The sequence below is a fragment of the Fukomys damarensis genome, unplaced genomic scaffold (assembly GCF_012274545.1).
Source record: "Fukomys damarensis isolate Sample0158 unplaced genomic scaffold, DMR_v1.0_HiC HiC_scaffold_38, whole genome shotgun sequence".
Classification (NCBI taxonomy): domain Eukaryota; kingdom Metazoa; phylum Chordata; class Mammalia; order Rodentia; family Bathyergidae; genus Fukomys; species Fukomys damarensis.
In genome coordinates, this window is record NW_022900950.1 from 70457217 (window position 1) to 70470512 (window position 13296).

The 13296-nt window shown below is 38.2% G+C and overlaps 1 protein-coding gene across 1 annotated transcript in view; it reads left to right on the forward strand.

The window, feature by feature from the left end:
- The window catches only part of Arhgap10 (Rho GTPase activating protein 10), a 300009-nt gene that overhangs the window by 183961 nt on the left and 102752 nt on the right, over positions 1-13296 (forward strand). Inside the window, exon 16 of the mRNA XM_019208745.2 lies at positions 5284-5371. Coding sequence (XP_019064290.2) covers positions 5284-5371 — 88 coding nt within the window. The remainder of the gene's footprint in view (positions 1-5283; positions 5372-13296) is intronic.

The window sequence follows — 13296 nt, forward strand, 5'->3', positions numbered from 1 at the left end:
GTTTTTTTTTTTTTTTTTTTTGGTACCAGGGGTTGAACTTGGGTTTTTGAGCTTGCAAGGCAGGCAACCAAACCACTGAGCTAAATCCCCAGCCCTGGAAGAGTTTAATGGGACTACAATATCTGCTTTTACTGAATTTTAAAATTAGAAACACTTCTCTCATTCCAATACAGTGTTACAGTGATTAGAATTGGAAAACCCTTTTGGTATCAGAATGGGAGATTCGGGATAAGAGGTACATTCTGGCTGTAAATTGGCCATAGGGATCCTGGCATTATTTTCTGTCATCTTCTTATTCCTGTTCAAGGAAAGTTTGAACAAGGGTGTTTCTGTGGTCTCCCCAAAGTGTTTAGCTGTCCCAAAAATTTGTCCTTCATCTGTGTGAAGTCCTTCATGCAGGACATTACTGAATGTAGGTGATAGTTTCCCCTGCTCATGAGACCTGTCCCAAGACAGTTCTTACCTTACAAGATGTGTTTGAAGAACCTCCCACAAATTCAGGACCTGGAAATCTGTCTTTCCTTTCCCTAAGCGGCAGAGTAGAGAAGTCCAGGACACAAGTGTGTCACAACCTCATTCAAGTTGCTGGCAAGGGAAATGCTGTGTTTTCAGTAATATTCTGCAGAGGAAGTTAGAGAATTCGCATGAGAGAAAGACCCTGACTTGTTATTTCCTGACGAAATAATTCATTTAAGAGGTCTGTATAGTATAAACTTGTTTTTATTAATCTATAAATAGCCCCTAGTATGAATTCTACATTGTCAAAGAAGAACTTTGGACTCACATTAATGCTGTTTTCTTGTTTCTTTGTTACCAACACAAACCTTACTCTTGACAAAATAGATGTAGTCACGGTTTCCTAATCAATTTAAGATTTCCTTAACCTTACTTTTTATCCTGATTAAATTTTCACATGGAAATAATTTGATACCTCTTCCAAAAAAGTGTTTTAGGGCTTTGAAAATTCATGTACACAGAATCCCATAGACAGCTCCAACTTTTCTCACCTCTCTGTGTTTTTTCTCTAAAGAGGAAAAATAACCAAAACAACATGGGTGGACCTGCCAAATTTTTAATTTTGTTTTTTTATACCAGTGAGTGCCTTCTATTATTATTCCTGAAAGTAACATGTTTAATTCAAGTTTGAATGTATTTCAAAGCCCATTTTTGTTTGTACTGTTTTTCTTTATAAAAATGAAAACTAATCTAATTTTTAAGTGTCTGAGAAAAGTTCGAAGCCATTGGATTTTTAGAGGAGATCTTCCTTGATTTTAAACTCTTGAGCGCTGTTTACTTTCATTTTAAAAAATTACTACTATTTTTACATAAAATGTTTTGCATTTTCTCTGTAAAATGTTTTAAGTGTTCTTTAAATGGTCACATGTAGCTTTGGAGTTCTCTAAAGAAAGAATATATGCTCGAGTCTTTTGCATATTCTGTTTGTCTTCTTTTTGTGGTTCATTTTCCGCTTCACATATAGGATGAAAGTGGAGAAAAATGACTCTCTCCATTGTGCTCCTCTTTCTCCCAACTCCTCTTCCCTTTAGACACTCTTGCCTCCAGCTCCTCTTTTCCCTTTTCTCCTTCTGCCCCTCCAGTCCCTCTTCTTCCTCTCACGTTCTCCTTCCTCCTGCTCTTCTCCTTTTCCCCATCTTCTGCCTCACACCAACATGGAATAGTGATAGCTGTTGCCCAGAGAAATGCGTCTTTGGTAGAGAGCTCATGGATGCCCCTTCAGGCCAGTTGAAGAAGGCCACTCTTTTCCTCCCCCGGCAGTGTTGGCCTTGTGCATTTTCTTCATTGTGGGAGCTGAAGACAACATTCTGAGTTTCCACCACCCTCTGAGATTTCCCCTGAGCCACGCTTAAATTTCTGAAGCTTCAGCTTCTGAAAAACAACAAAAAAGCCCCATTGAGTGGGTTGAAATATGGAATGGTTGAAGAATGCAGGGAGAAAGAAGAGGTAAAATGTCCGTGAGGCAGTCATGTTTCTTTGTAAATGAGGTGAGAATGTAACACAGCTACAACAGTGAGCTGATACAACAGATAGAACTGATAGGAATTAGAATGAATTGCTTATGAGTATGTTCTCTCTTTCCCACTCTGGAACAAAGCCAGGCCAGGTGAGACGATGAGGTAGTAATGTATTTGGTCAGGTGCACTTGGTGATTATTTCTTAAATCTTACTTGCAAAGACAGCTGTGTGGTTTTACTTATGTTTAGAAACCCATAGAAAATAAAAATAATTTAGAATTTTGCTTTACAAATACTACCATGTTTACTTTGCGTGTAGGATGGCTAGTTCTTTGAATGGGGGGAAGTGAATTAGGATACCTGAAAAAAAATTCAGAATTTTGTTTATAAAGCATATTTTCAAAATTCACCCGATCATTGCGCTTCTTCAAGTCCATGCTGAATAGAACATTAGCTGCTGCATAAAACCACACTTTGCATTTAGGTTGTGGCTGTCTAGTCTAGCTTGGAAGAGGTGACCAGTGTTTTTACAAGTGCAAAACATTCACCCTAATAAAAAGTCAGTTCTTTGTTCCTTTCAGTTTAGATTTTTAACTAGCCACAGGATGTTTTTTTTTTTTTTCTTGTCAGAAAGCACAAAATTTCCCTCATTTATGGTAGAACATAGGATCTGAATGAACACTTTCAACATGTTTTTACCTTGGAAGCCTAAATAAGTTATTACCAAATTTTAAGGGCGAGGGATTTAGCTCAGTGGTTCTGCTGCCTGCCTTGCATGTGCAAGGTCCTGAGTTCGATCCCCAGTACCAAAAAAACAAAAACAAAAACAAAAAACTTTTTACGTAGTCTCAGTGAATCCACCAATTGTGTTAGGGACTGCTGGGGATGATTGAGTTATTTGAAAACAGTGAAAATCTAATAGAGGATTAATAACACAGACACTGTGTAGTCATTAGCTTCTGATGTGACAGCTGTTTTTATTCCATGACTCTCCAAGGATGGCTTATTTTTCCATGGAAAGAATACTATTCTCAAAATACAGAATGATAATTTGGTAGAAAGTTGGAAATAAAAGATTTCCTTTAGAAGCCTCTTGGCTTTTAAAATGGTGATTTGCTGGTTGCAAGTGGATTGAAAATGTTATCTGACTTGTATGTTAAAATGAGATTTAAATAATTGATTTAATGAGAGACGGAATATTCAGTTACAGAAGTAATTGGTTGGCAAAGCCTTTAGAACAGAATTATTTAGTCCTAGTTATAAAGGATTGCATCTTTAATCAGGGTGCTTAATTTGATTTCTTGAATGTATCTGAGGCTTGTCTGACAAGCTCAGTAACAAATGAATTCTGAATTGTAGGAACTGATCAAAATGTAATCAGTGTCAGTTGCCATTGTTGTAGTTTATTGCATATTGCTGTCAGTTGCTGTAATCAAGAAATGTTGAAGTGCTTTAAAAAGACTCCAGACCTTTGAGTAATTGACTTCATCTGTATGATATTAGGCTGTGAAGTCACCATCACTTCCTGTTTTATTTTTGAAAAGTTTGAGTCTGACATTAAGTTGTCATCATTCTTCATCATGCCTAAAACTTTTCAGACAGCACAAGCATCTTCATGTGGTGGTCCTGCTTTGACCGTCTTGACTTTTTAGGGCTTTTAGAGAGGAAGGGCTAAAAAGACATTTTCTTCTATATAGAGACAGGTACAGTGTAAGGGAGAGCGGGGACAAAAACTAAAACTACAATAACTAGGTTTTTGGAGTCACGGTTGAGCCATTGTTCAAGAGTGAGGGACAGGGTTTCTTCCACGAATCTCACCTTCTCTCCTTTGCATGACAGGAATGTAGAAAACTAGGAAGGATAGTGTATATGGTTGATACCATTCATCGTAACCCACGTACCACCTGCTTGCTTAGAGCAGAGTCCACCCCTGAAGGCTTATCATGCTTTGTAGTGGGGATTTAGCTGGGTCAGGAACCCGCTACGTTTAATAATTCATGGAAATATGTCCATATTCTTGACTTGCTTTGATTCTCAGTTTTCTGAAAGCATTAACATAATCTCAGTCATGCAGATGAGGATCTGAAGTTGGGATGGGGTTACGACCCCTTTGGGGCAGCCTGCTGGCCCGGGTTGGCACAGGCATTGAGGACCGTGTGGGATGCCCACGCCGTGCTCCTCCCTGCTGCCAGCCCTGCTTAGTGTTCTGGCCAGAGAGGTACAGGATCAAAGATGCCACCACACTCAGGGAGGTTGCTTCTGTCACCATGCTTTCTTTTCATTTCAGCTCTCACTGTTTTTGTTTCTCCTCTCTCATTTCTTCTGTACCTCACATCTTTTCTTTGGAACCTATTTTAAATGGCATTTGAAAGTAAGACATCTTTAACACACTCAGAACAAGAAAACCAGCTCAGTTTAGAGTGACTGTCAGTGGTGTTCCACAGATGTGTCCAATAACTCTTTCCTGGATGAATACACAGTGTATTATCGGTGTGAAAAATTGCTCATAAATGACCCTGTCCATATAGGTGGCCTTTCTTTTAAATTCATTTTTAACTGATATATAAAAATTAGACATATTGATGGGGTACTGTGATGTTCTGATGCATGACTACATTGTGCAATGTTTCAATCAGGTTAAACCATACGTGACTTTTTAAGTGTGTGTCATCGTAGTTCGCTGTTTGGGTTGATTGTGTGTTATTGTGCAGCAAAACAGTATAATGGATATGAATCTTGAAATGCGGGACCAAGCTTATTACCCTTTCCCCCACTGGCTTGTTGCCATTCTGGTGGTGGTTTTGATATGAATAGGTCCATCCTCTGCTTGCCTTGTGATAAATAATGCCACACGACAGCAGTAGAGTAGTGCCTCCGAAGCAGGTTAAACTAATCCAGCCGAAATGCCCGTGCCGAAGCCATGGCTGCTGAGTTGTACCCGTTCCATGGTGCACTTGATAACATTAGCTGTTCATGAATAAGTGCACTGGGGACGTTGAAATGCTGTTCTCTTAATTCTTCTTTACAGACTTCAGCCAAACTTTATCCTTTTGTTTTGATCCCTCCTTTGGGTTTTCTGAAATGCTAGAAATGTCTATAATGGCTTGTAGTATTGTAAGTTATATATGTGTATATATATATATATATATTTTGTGTGTGTGTGTGTGTGTGTGTGTGTGTGTGTAAGGGAAACCACAGGACTAATTATTTGTAGTTTGGTTATGTAAAAATGGAAGCTCTGTGAGCTTGGCAACAGGGCCAGTGAATGCTCCAGGTTTTAATGAATTTTCCTGTCTTGCTTGTGCACTAGATGTAAAAACTTGCAGTGAGCTGGACCTGGAGAATTCCATAGAATGGGAAGTGAAGACCATCACGAGTGCTCTGAAACAGTATTTAAGGTAAGGTCCTCTCTCTTTGGATGTGGGACCTGACACACGCTGCACATGAATACTGACTGTTAAGTTAAATTGTAATAAAAAGGAAAGATGTATGAGGTGTTTAACAGTGTTCCAGAAGCGGAGCTAAGTAGTCGATGAACCTCAGTTGTCAGTGACATCACAAGAGTTGGAATAGATTTGGACCTTAAAATAGGTACCTGTTGCAGATTAAACACTGTACGAATTAAACACAGTGAAACAATGACAGAGGCTATTTGCTGCATTCCCTGAACCCTTTTATTTGTATGTTAAGATGAAGATTTTTCCAGTTTAAATTTAATTGATTTGAACAAAATGGTTCACAACACTTAAATACAAAGCTATGTAAGAAGAGGTTTATGTTATTACGTTTAAGGCACATTTAAATTGTCCATTTATTATGTGCAAATACATAGAACTAGAGTTAGAATAGGGGTCAATCATTTTAATGAGCTATTACCCTTTCTTTAAAACAGAAAGGTTAATGACACATAGCTTGGAATTTAGTGAAGAGTAAGTATATAGAGTGCAAAAAGAATAAAAAAGAGAAGTGAATAAAGTACAATAAAGTTGCACTATAACGTCCATGCTGTGGTTCTCTTGGGAACTTGGATTGTTTGTTTGGGTTTTTGAGACAGGGTCTCACTGTGTAGTTGAGACTGACCTGGAACTCACTGTGTAGCCCAGGCTGGTCTCAAACTCACAGCGATCCTCCTGCCTCAGCTTCTGGAGGCTGGGATAACAGGTGTGTGCCACCACACCCGCTGGGGACTTGGATTTTTATATGGCAAAAAATGGTTGGGCTCCCTGAAGATCAGTTACTGTAGTTATACCTACAGTGATTTTTTTTTTTTGTGTGTAAAAGTTCCTTGGGTTCCAGTGAGTGCATTAAAATCTACTTATTTATTGCTTTAAAAAAATAAGCAAAAAATTATTAAATATATAAGACCAAAGGAGTGATGTAAACAATCCTCGTGATTCCATGATCCTCTTTGAGTGATCAACGTCCTGCCTCAATTTTGGGATAATGCTTCAAAGATTTTCTAAAACATAGTATCTCTGTACCCATTCATCCTTGAGTATATATCTCAACAAAGATAAAGACTTCAAAAATGCAATTGATATAATTCTTCTACTCAAGAAAATTAATATTTTCCAGTACTCAGTTTTTGTTCAGCTTTTACTGATTTTTTACAAAGTGTTTTTGTGCTCAAATATGAGAGGATTTAAACAGTGTTGACCTTTCACATTGTGTGTCTTGAGTTTCTTTTCATCTGCGCAGCTCTTCCCTTCCTCGCCCCTGGCATTTATTTGTTGATGAGCCTGGATTTTTTAATGCTGCTGCTTATTGAACCCAGGGCCACATGCTGGGCATATTCTCTACCCTGAGCTACTGAGTCAGTTCTGAGGTCATTTTTAAAAATAGAATTTTCTGCATCTTCGATATGGCTGATGATACCCTCATGGTGTCATTTAACTTGTGTCTCTGGCCATCATAACTCTTGCATATACTTAAATCTGTATTCTGCTAGATTTAGATTATGATTTATTTACTTCAATGGTATTTTACAGTAGAGCTATGTTTTCTTGCTTTTGTATGCTGTCAGGTAATCTGTGTTGTCTGATTCTCTCTCTTTGTGATTATCTTAACATTTGTCAGTGGTTTCATGTAGCACCTGTTTTTGGATACTTTATTCAAAGATGCTTTTAGCTATGGTTCATTTTTTCCCCCCTTAAATCATTATTTGAATTATTGTCACCTTTAGTTGGTATAGGGATAAAATTGTGGCTAACTGTGTGCCCTTAGTACAAATGAGAATGCCACCGAGAGTGACTAGTTTAGAGGAGAATTAAGATGGCTCTCATCAGTCCTGACCTGGGACTGAATGCAAGCTTTCTGAAGATCGGTACCCTCCCTACCTGTTCCATTCCCTGCGGTAATTCCCAGCACCGGGGCGCTACCTGCTGTTGAGATATCAGAACACTTTCCCGTGTAAGGATGATTTTACCACCGAGGGGACATTTGACAGTGTCTGCAGATGTTTTTGGTTATGACACTTGTTGGAGAGCTACTAGACCTACAACAACAAATAAGATAGCTTGCTCTTCCCCCTGAAGAATGACTTATTCCAAAATGTCAGCCGTGTTGAGGTTGAGAATGGCTGTGTTTGATGGATGAAGGAAAGAGTAAAGGAGAATACAGAAGATAGTGAGTTGCCTTTGTTAACTTGGCTAGGAGCGATTCTACTTTCCTAGCCAGTTGTCTTTGCAGCCATCGTACTATTGAGTAGATGCACAGCTTGTGTGAGTAAGGGAACTGACCAAGATTTTTTCAGTTACTGTTAGAAAACGAAGGCTAACCATCCACGGCTTCTGTAGTAAATAGGTATTTTTTTTCTCACCTTCTTCATGTGACTTCATTTCTTTTCCCTTGTGGGAGGAATTCCTTTAATAAGCTGGAGGATCGTCTTAACTGAGTACATGCAATTTCCTTTTGGATCTCGATATCCTCTGAAGCTAGTCTCTCATCGCCCCTGATTTTGTGTTGCGTTTTCTGCCCTTCTCTCTCTTTGCATTGCTTCACCCTGTTGAATTCCGCCGAAGCAAACATCGCCTACAGAACGACAGTACAAGATGCTATTATTATATAACTCCACGCCTAGCGACACACACGCTGCCGGAGTGACGAAGTGATTATCATAAGATGGCAGATGCCTCGGGAGGTTTGAACGTTAGGTTGCTGTTCTCCCCTGTGCTCTTTTTAGCAGCTGAAGATGCAGTAATTAGAATTTAATCGACACTGTTTCTCTTGATGGACCAAATGGGGGAAAACTGAGTTTTTAATCTACCTCCATGTTGGCTGCACCGTTAGGGCCAAAGTGAACGTAGGTGGTTCAGCAGGAGAGGCAGTGGCGGTGGGACAGGCCAGGCGGTGAAGCTGGAGGTCCCCAGCCTGCCGGGGAGGGAGCCCCACTCCATCATCACCCGCGGCGCCGGGGCACAGGGCTGAAGTGCAGCGTTTCTCACCAAAACACTCGCACTCATCTCATTGCAAACAATCCCGCCACTTTGTAGGGGAAGGGGAACTGGAGGGGGAGGATGGAAACAGACGCACCCTCAAAACACCGAAGTAAAACAGGAAGCAAAGCTTCAAGGCTTGGGGAAAGGAGAAAGGCGTGCAGCGCACCTCTGCAGGCATCTTCCTGTTTCTTCTGACCGTTCGAGGCTTTATTTCTTGCGTTTTGGAGCCCTGAGTTCCGGGCCCCTGAATGATTTTTATCTCTGCAGACCGTGCTTTCGCTCTCCCGCAATGTGTTTATCACAAGTTTCCCACGGTGAGGCAGCCAACGGGCTCTTCTGGGGTGCCTCTGGCAGAATGATTTTACCCGGAGGAAACTTCTTCAAAGCCCGGAAATTGGAACGGGTGTTTTTGCGGGGAAGGAAATGCCAGTTTAGGCAAGCACTATGATTTATATCCCCCAACAGTTCCCAACCGTGGCAGAGAGAGGTGACTTCAAAACGTCGGGTGGGAGGCTGAGCGATGTGGTGACTCGGTGTAATAAATTTTGTATGGAAAAACGTGTCATTTTTATTACCGCTTCCCTAACGTTAGCACTATTTATTTCTTATGCTGCATCGCCTCGCTAGACATATGGCAATGATATAAGTAGCTTGTGGAAGATATTTAGACAGGCATTCATTTTTATTGGAGAAGAAATGCTCTGGATGGCTTTTCTAAGCATTCTCAGTTTTCGCTCTTTGCGAGTCAGCTCTCTGTAAGTCTCCTTCCTTGCCGGTAGCTGTTTTCCCTCTCTTCTACTTTCTCTTTGTCCATACTTGACAATAAAACCCTTGACTTCTTTTTTTGCCTTTCTTTATCCGGATTTTAGTCTGTGATGTAATTGATAGGCTTCTTTAAATGTGCAGGAGGAGGGAAAGAAAAGAGAACAGCTGATTTTTCACTCATGCTTTCAGTTTGTATATAGTTGTGTGTGTGTGTGTGTGTGTGTGTGTGTGTTTGTTACACTGAAGTACCCTAGACTGTATGTAAAGTACTGTAAGTGCATTTTTGCATTTATTTTTGTTTTTTTAAAAACAGCTGTATTGAAGTGTAATGGGAGTATAATCAGCTGCCTATATATTACATTTTGATAAGCTTGTTGTATTTATACATCTGGGAAACTACCGCCATAATTAAGACAGGAAAATATGCATCCCTCCTCTGGTTTCCTCTTGTGCTTACAAATGCCTGCGTTGTACCCCTCCCTTCTCGTAGCCTCTTCTGTATGTAACTGCTAACTTGCTTTCTGTCCTTATATATTAATTTGCATTCTTTATAATGTTATACGCGTGCAGATATAGTATGTATTAAGACACTCGAGATTCTTTCACTTAATTGCTAATTAATCGGACATTTCACCTAGCTCATAGCATGTTCTAGTTGTTCATTCAGACTACAGAGCTAATGGTCCATTGTTAGATACACCAGTACTTTTTAAATCATGTTAGTCTGTTGGTAGCTACTTGGGTTGTTAATGGCTTTGTGGTTATTGCACATAAAACTGCTATAAACATTCGTGGTTGAATTTTTAAACGGACATTGGCTTTTATTTATTTTGGATAAGTCTTAGGATTGGAGTGTCTGGATCATCTGGTACATGTATACTTCACTTTTGGAACACTGACAAAGTTAGTTTTTCAAATTTTGCTGTATTCCTTACATTCCCACCAAAGGTGCGTGAGAGCCCACCCCTTTCTTTGTAGCCTTGTCAGCTCTTGATATAGTCAGTCATTTTACTTTAGCCATTCCAGTAGGTATATATTGGTACCTGATTATGCTTTTGATAGAAACTTCGCTAGTCATTAGTAATGCTGAATATTTTCACATGTGTTCATTTTGCGCCTATTCATGCTTTTGGGTGAAATACCTGTTCGTGAATTTTGCCCAGGTTTTAATTATTATTATTATTATTATTATTATTATTATTACTATTGGTGGTGCTGGGAACTGAATTTAGGGCCTGAAGCACAGTAGGGAAATACTCTATCATGAGCTGCATTCTCATCCCTATTTTATGTCCAATTAAAAAAATTTGGCTAACTTACTGCATTTTGCAAGATACTATACTTAAATATTTTAGATGCAGGTCCATTTTTGGATATGTATTTTCATATCCAAATAAATATGTTTATTTCAGTGTGTAGATTATCTCTTCATTCTCTTTTTTCTTCATTCTCTTAGTAGTGTCTTTCAAAGAAGTTTTTAATTTTGGTGAAGACTAATTTATCACATTTTATTTACTGTACTCTTGGTTATATAGCAAGGAATCTTTCCTTAACATAAGGTCCCAAAAATTTTCTTTTAAATTTCTTCCAGACATTTTATAGCTTTAGGTTTTATACTTTTGGATTTGTGATATATTTTGAGTTTATTTTGAATGAGATGTGAGGTATAGATTATGGTTCTTTTTTGCGTATGAATGTCCAGTTCTAGCTTCATTTGGGGGGAGGATGGTCTATTTTCCACATTACATGTTTTGGTGATGACATTTTTTTGTTGTTGCAGTTTGCGATTAAACTGCATTTAAAAAAATACTGTCCTAGTGTTGCACTTCTTTTGATAAAGCCAACTTAGTCATGATTTATTTTATGCATTTTGTTGAATTAGATTTACTAAGATTTTATTTAGAGTAGTTGCATCTGTGTTATTTGTGATAGTGCTTGTCATTTTCTTATAATGTCATTTAATTTTGGTATTAATGTAGTAATTATCCCACAGTATGAGTTGGAAAGTAGCTTATATTCTGCTTCATGGAAAAATACGTACAGAACTGTTGTCCTTTCTTCCTTGTTTGATAGAATTTACCAGCAGTGTCATCTGGACTCAGAGCTTTTCTTATAGGCTGGATTTTTAACTCCAAACTCAGTTTCTTTAACAGACATGGGACTACATATGTTGCCTATTTCTCAGTGAGTGAACTTTTGCTGCTTTGGGACATTAGTTCGTATCAGTTGTTGAATTTATAGGCATAGGAGGGTTTTTAATCTTTTTTTTTTTTTTGGTACCAGGGATCAAACTCAGGACCATGTACTTGTGAGGCAGGAAGATGGACCCACTGAGCTAAATCCCCAGCCTGGTTTTTAATCTTTAATATGTTTTAAATTTGGAGTTATTTCATTGTCGGTATTTGTTAGCTTTTTTATTTACTAATCACTCTAGCTAGATGTACTAATTGTATCAGTCATCTCAAAGAACTTTTTTAATTGCTTCCTCTATTGTTTGGTTTATTTATTGATTTGTGTTCTGATCTTTGTTTTTCTTTGAGTTTCATTTTCTTTTCCCCCATATCTACCTTCAAAGTTACTGTTTTAAGATTTTTATTCTTTTCTAATACAGGTGTCAAGCATTATACAATTTCCCCTAACTGCTGCTTTATCAGCATTCTCAGACTCTAATATGTTGTATTTTCATTTTCTGTAGTTCCAGGTGCTTTCTAACTTCCCTTTATTTGTGGGTATTCCAGCTGTCTTTCCGTTACTGATTTTTTTTTGTGCGGGTACCGGGGATTGAACTTGGGTCCTTGCGTTTGCAAGGCAGGACACCGAACCGCTGAGCTAAATCCCTGGCCCCCGTTAGTGATTTTTAATTTCTATCAAGAAACATATTCTGCATGACTTGGACCTTTTTAAACTCAGATTTTTTTTTCTATGAGCCAGAATATGGCTTCGCTTGGAAAGCAAATGGTCTCTGAGCCCTGGGAATGTGTGTTGTGCTGCTCTGGAGTTGATTGTGCTGTAGGTGAAGGACGTGTCAATGGGATGAAATTGGTTGGTAGTTTTTTTCAAATCTTCTGTATGCTGACACATATTTTGCCCACTTGTTCTATTCTTTGTTGGGGTATTTAAATCTGATTGCAGTTGTGGATTGATCTGTTTCTCCCTTGCAGTTTATTAGCTTTTGGGTCATTTATTTTTGGAGCTTTCTTATCAAATCCATGAACATTTAATTTTGTTGTAGCTTCTTGAAGAATTGAACTTCTTATCAGTGTTAAATGAATTGTACCCCTGGTAGTATTCTTGGCTTTTGCATAGGTTTGATATTTTTGTATGTGTGCATCTTTGATGTTTGTTTCTAATATTTGAAGAAGAATTTCTGTATTACGGGGTTTCGGACTTTCAAAAATTCTTAGACTTTCAAAAAATTTTCCCAGATTAACCTCCAGAAGAGCTGTGCAGATTGATACTTGTCCATTGTCTATGTTTTAATAAAATTAGGATATCTGGTTTTGTGAAATTTAAGATATTAACAGGGCTTACTAAACTGTAATGTTGATCACAGGATAGGATATACTACCATTTATATAATTTATTTTCTAGAAAATTAAAATGCCATGTGTATTTTTAAGTTACTAGTTTAATTTTATATATTTTACTTTCTAGGCATAAGTTAAAAAGTCATCAATTTTTTTCATGTTTCTTTATCACATAGGCACAGGAATAAAAGTTTCATACTGGAGATACTTAAGAGAATTTGGTTTGCTTACTCAGTCTCTGTTTTTGTCTGTCTGTCTGTCTGTCTGTCTGTCTCTCTCATGGTGCTGGGGAATCAAACCCAGGGACTACCAATGAACCACTCCTAGCCCTTTCCTATCTACTTTTTTATGGTTCATTTAGTTAACATCTTAAAGATGATTTTCAAAATTATATACTTTATATTTGGTTAGAATGTTTTTCTTGAAATACGTGTGTGGAAGGAAGTCACATATATCAACCAGATGTTCATAAAGGTGCTTTCCAAGATTAGATAAGAAATAGCTGTAAGGAATTTGTGGCTGCTTAAACTTCAGTAGTGCCTAGTGCAAATAGTAGTTAATGAAGTGACCCACTTGATTTGTGTATCTTTTTGA